General features: G+C 39.8%; 1 protein-coding gene across 1 annotated transcript; it reads left to right on the top strand.

The window, feature by feature from the left end:
• The first annotated feature begins 212 nt into the window (after positions 1-212).
• Positions 213-3,280, top strand: gpr31 (G protein-coupled receptor 31). Its single transcript, XM_061746528.1, has 2 exons — positions 213-1,118; positions 2,001-3,280. Exons 1-2 carry the CDS (start codon positions 570-572, stop codon positions 2,481-2,483), a joined length of 1,032 nt encoding a protein of 343 aa, XP_061602512.1. The 5' UTR covers positions 213-569; the 3' UTR covers positions 2,484-3,280.
• Positions 3,281-4,803: the final 1,523 nt, after the last annotated feature.

The following is a 4,803-nucleotide window of genomic DNA, read 5'->3' on the forward strand; positions in this document are numbered from 1 at the left end:
TTATTCTCTGGCTTGTCAGAACTTGACATGGCTAAATTTAGCCATCAGTCAAATTTCAGATTTCTAAATATGTACATCTTTATTCAGTATTTATGTGCTCTGAAAGAAACATATTCTGATTATATGCATTTTAGCTGTAATAAGTGGGGATTTTGGTGCTTCTTAGGCAAACTGGTCGAACAGTGGAAAACCCAGCCGGTGACTCACCTCCTGAGGCAAATGGGAGGAGCTACAAGTGCAGGGCTGAGCAGCAGCAGAGAGGACGCCTACCATTTGTCTTACACACTGAGAAGAGAACTTCTAATACTGGTACTGACTCCACTAGAGCTAGATAGTCAGTACATGAGCCTTGAAAGAATCTTAAAAGACAGCCAACACTGAAAAAGAAGACCCAAAGAGGAATTCCACAAGCTTGAAAACAGTCACAACTAAAGGCATAGAAGAAACTGGTTTGGCAGGATTTGTCTGATTTGCTTACAGGGTACGTTGGATCTTTTACATAAATCCCTCTGTTGGAGCAGAACTTTGCAGTTTTGTTTTTGCTTACTTCCTGGAACTTACCTGCTCAAATGGCAAACACCAGTGCATCCAGTGGTTATCAACTTATTGAAGACTGTGAAGCTACAAACAAGGGGCTGTACAAGTTTTATGCAGCTGTCATGATTTTGATTTTTATCTTGGCGTTGCCTTTGAATGGATCGGTCCTGCATCTCTTCATATTCAAACTAAAGTTCTGGAAATCCAACACCAACAATATCTTCCTTTTCAACTTAGTGTTGGCAGATGTTCTCCTGCTCTTCTGCTTACCAATCAAGGCACATAACTTCATCAGTGGAGATAGGAGGAGCAACAATGATGTTGTGTGCAAAGCAATGCTCTTCATGCTGTTTTTAAATCGCGGGGCCAGTATTGCTTTCCTGACTGTGACTTCCATTGATCGATATTTTAATGTGGTACACCCTGGTCGGAAGAATCTTTTGAGAGTACTCAAGAAATCTCCTCAAATATCGATCCTCATCTGGCTGCTGCTTCTGCCTCTCACCATCCCCACCATGCTGAAGAACTTTGAATGCTGCAACAGCCACAAGACTGAGGACAAAGATGATACTCTAATTAAGGTAATGTCCACACGTGTGTCTCAACACTGGGATATATTGCATCCTGTCCAACAAGGTTTATTCAAAGTTCTTCTGATTGTGTGAACCTATCTTCATATGCATACTCATGTTCAAAAAAAAGTCTGTTGTGATAATCTGGCAATATAGTGTTGAGTATCAAATTTTATGATAACACTGGCATCAAAACTGCATTATCCCAAACTAAACAAAAACTGTAAATAGAAAAAGAAAACCGAAAGAAAAAAGGAATAATTCATGCATTTAAAGTTTAGAGTTTAATTGAGGAATGCGGGTCCACGGGGTTGTCCTATAGATGACCGAGGACATGCCCAAGAGCAACATTAGAGCTTCCAGATGTTTTTTTTTCTTTTTCCCGCCTCTGTTAAAGGCATAGAGCTTACGTTCAGACATGCTCAAAGTGGGGTTTGCCAGGGCTGACAGACAAACATTAGGCCAGAAGGGAGGAGAATAGTTGGTTTTAAGGATTACAGAAAAATCTTAACTATGTCAAAAATATTCATGTGATGCATATTAGTCCTTGAATTCAAGTTTGTCCCTTTTTTATATTGCATAGCCCAGGCATTTAACATATTTTATTTAAAACAAACTTTCATAATACATTTTTGAAGTTAAATATGTTTTTTATGTCTTTTAAGAAAAACTGCTCCTCCCTCACCAGGAGCAGAGACGCCTGAGCTCTGAGTGAGACTGAACCACAGCAGTCTGTTAGCAGGGGTGGCGTGCAATGTTCCCAAACAGAAGTTAAAACCTTTGATTTACACATTTTTAGAACCTTTCTAAACTTTTGGAACTAAATCTTTATGATTTTTAATAACTGATGCAGATGTTTTGAATTAACTTGATTCCTTTTTTTTATTGCAGGATGTCGTGGACAGCTTTAGAGAGGCAGTGTTTTTTACGCAAATCATCATCCCCTTTTTCATCCTGGTCTACTGCACAGTGCACATTGTCAACCGGCTGAGGAAAAAGACAGTTGGGGACAAGACCAAACTGAAGAGAGCGGTGTTTCTCGTCACCACCGTGATGGTGGTCTTCTCGCTCTGCTTCCTGCCCTGCACCATAGCCAGGATGGTTCTACTGATCGTTCGGGTCCAGGAGCTGGGTGAATCGATCCAGGACAAGGCTGCCGTGGCCTTTGATGGCCTAATGGTCCTCTCCTATATGGACTGTCTTCTTGATCCACTGGTGTACTGCTTCTGTAGCACCAAGTTTAAAGCAATTTATCTCTCCAACTACTTTCCTTTCTTGGTGAACAAAGGTCCACTGCAGATAGACAGCTCAACGGGGAACATGCCAGAAAGTGCAACGAACACAGCGAACACAAACTTGAGACATGTTATCTGAAGTTTGGGAGACTCGGTGCTATTCGAGGACAGGGTCCCCACCCAACTGTTGTACAGACTGTGGGTTCGCTCTCAAGAAACCTCTGGCTTTGGCACGAGTGGCTCTTTACGTCATGAAAAGCAACATTGAAAGTACAGCACTCTGTGAAGCAAGGAAGACAACGCTTATTTAACTTTATATTGTTTTTTCATTTTATTTCAGGCCATAGTAAGATAATATAAATAAGAATGTGTTTCTCCAGATATTTGTCAGCCTTGTAAATATTTCTTTTTTTTTTTTCATGAAAATGCCTCTGAGATATGCACATCTGTTTTTCTTTTTGTCTTGGATGGGAGGATGAATTTCAAAACGGCTTTCTGGAGCAGGGATCATTCCTGATCTTTAAAATCATACCATTTCTACAGAACTTTTATTTAAGCTTTCACTGGCAAGCATTAATATTTCACGTGACCTACGAGGGCTCAGACACTGTTAAATATTATACATAAACCTTTTATACCTAAACACATTTTTTTAAGTGATCCACATTGACAGTTTTCTAACAGAGTGATGAAGTAGTCACTAGAGGGAGTTCCTCAGTCATGGCAGCACAAGCTAGTGACCTCCAGGGGGACAGTTGCTTGGTAGCTGGCACTGTTGGCTCTGCAGTGAGGGATCTGGTTCGTATCCCTGTAGGGGCCTTTCTGTGAAGAGTCGGCATGTTTCTCCATGTACTCAAGCTCCTTGTGTCCATGTTATTCATTGTGAGTTGATTTGTAATAAAATGACAACAAACTGTGTTTCTTTGCTTAATGAGTTCAGATTTCCAGCCCGACACGATAAAACCTCAGAGTCAAATTTCTCTGAATGTGTCTCACAATTAAATTCTGTCAGCTATTCACTGTCTGGCTATAAAAAAGACAATACATTCATTGGAGTAATAAAATGGCTGCAGTCAGGTGAGCTAATGTTTGATCTAAAACCCAAACCTCTTGGGTTACAGGTGAACAACTGTGAGTCACTGTGAAGCGAGTGATTTATAGTTAGTAATAAGGAAGGCTGCTGTTACCATTGTTACCATGAAACAACAGTGGTGGGGAACATTACACAACTTTAAAGCTGTTAATATTTTAAAAAGAACCCAAAAAAGCCCAGTCTATGGTCACAAACAGAATGATTATTGTGGGAAAATTTGATGCAACAATTAAGTGAAGATGAAGAAGAGCAACATAATATCTTGGGTCCAAATTTGACAGATAAAGTAACAGATATTCATATTTAAATGCATATGTTTGCAGATGTGAGCTGTTGGGATCACTACAGATCAATACATAGCATTTCATCTGAGTGATGTACATAAGCACAATGAGAAATTTGTTTTCAGTGTAGCTGTGAATGTGAATTTGTGAATTAATAATTGTTCTATCATTTAACTTCACTAAGAGAGGCCTCATCTTTGTATGGAGGTAGCTCTGTAGATGTCCTCGCTGTTGTTTGAATGCAGAGTAAAGAGGGGGAAAATAGAAAAAGAAAGTGAAAGAGTCTGTAGTGTCCATTGTGCAATCACAGGAACACAACACTGTTCCCGTGATTGGCCATTGCGACAGACACACATACTGTACTGACAACAACAATGAGAAAGTAGCACAACAGAGTTTGCTTCAACTTAACATAGCAGTTAATACTTAGGAATCTTTGATTTCTATACAGCCTTGTCCTGCTGTCCCATTCTCTCATCCCCACAATGGGCTTTAGTCCAAAGTAACTTTGGATTAGTGTGATGGTTGTCTGTGCGACAGCTGTATATAGTTTTACTGTACTATATTAAGCATGAACATCAATCAAATTTGCTCACAGAGCTATGGGCATCACGGAAAAGGCAACTAAGAGACTCAAGAAAGTAATAATAAAGAAAGAGACCGTACAAGAGGTACATTTTACACAGTCTCATAAAAGCAACTTCTCCTCCACACTTATAGGGGAACATGCTGAGCTAATATGGCCAAATTTCCACTAAATGTAAGAACTGGCCTACAAGTTCCAGATGTTCAAACTCTGATGATTTAACTCAACAGTCATTTACTCATGTGCATTGGAGAGGCGAGTCTTATTAATCATACCATACTAATCAAGTGTCCCGTTTTTGGCCTGGAAACTAGGGTATTTTACCCCTCTTCCCCGCCGTCCTCCCGTATTAGTATTTTTTCCCATAAATTTCCATTTTTATAATATAATAATTTAAAAAAAATCATTCCTGTTCCTCTTAACCTCACAAGAACTGCTGCTTGCTGTAGCTTGGGTGGCAGTTCTCGTGAGGTTAGTGCCGACAACGGGAACAAAT

This window comes from Cololabis saira, chromosome 18 (assembly GCF_033807715.1).
Source record: "Cololabis saira isolate AMF1-May2022 chromosome 18, fColSai1.1, whole genome shotgun sequence".
NCBI classification, from domain to species: Eukaryota; Metazoa; Chordata; class Actinopteri; order Beloniformes; family Belonidae; genus Cololabis; species Cololabis saira.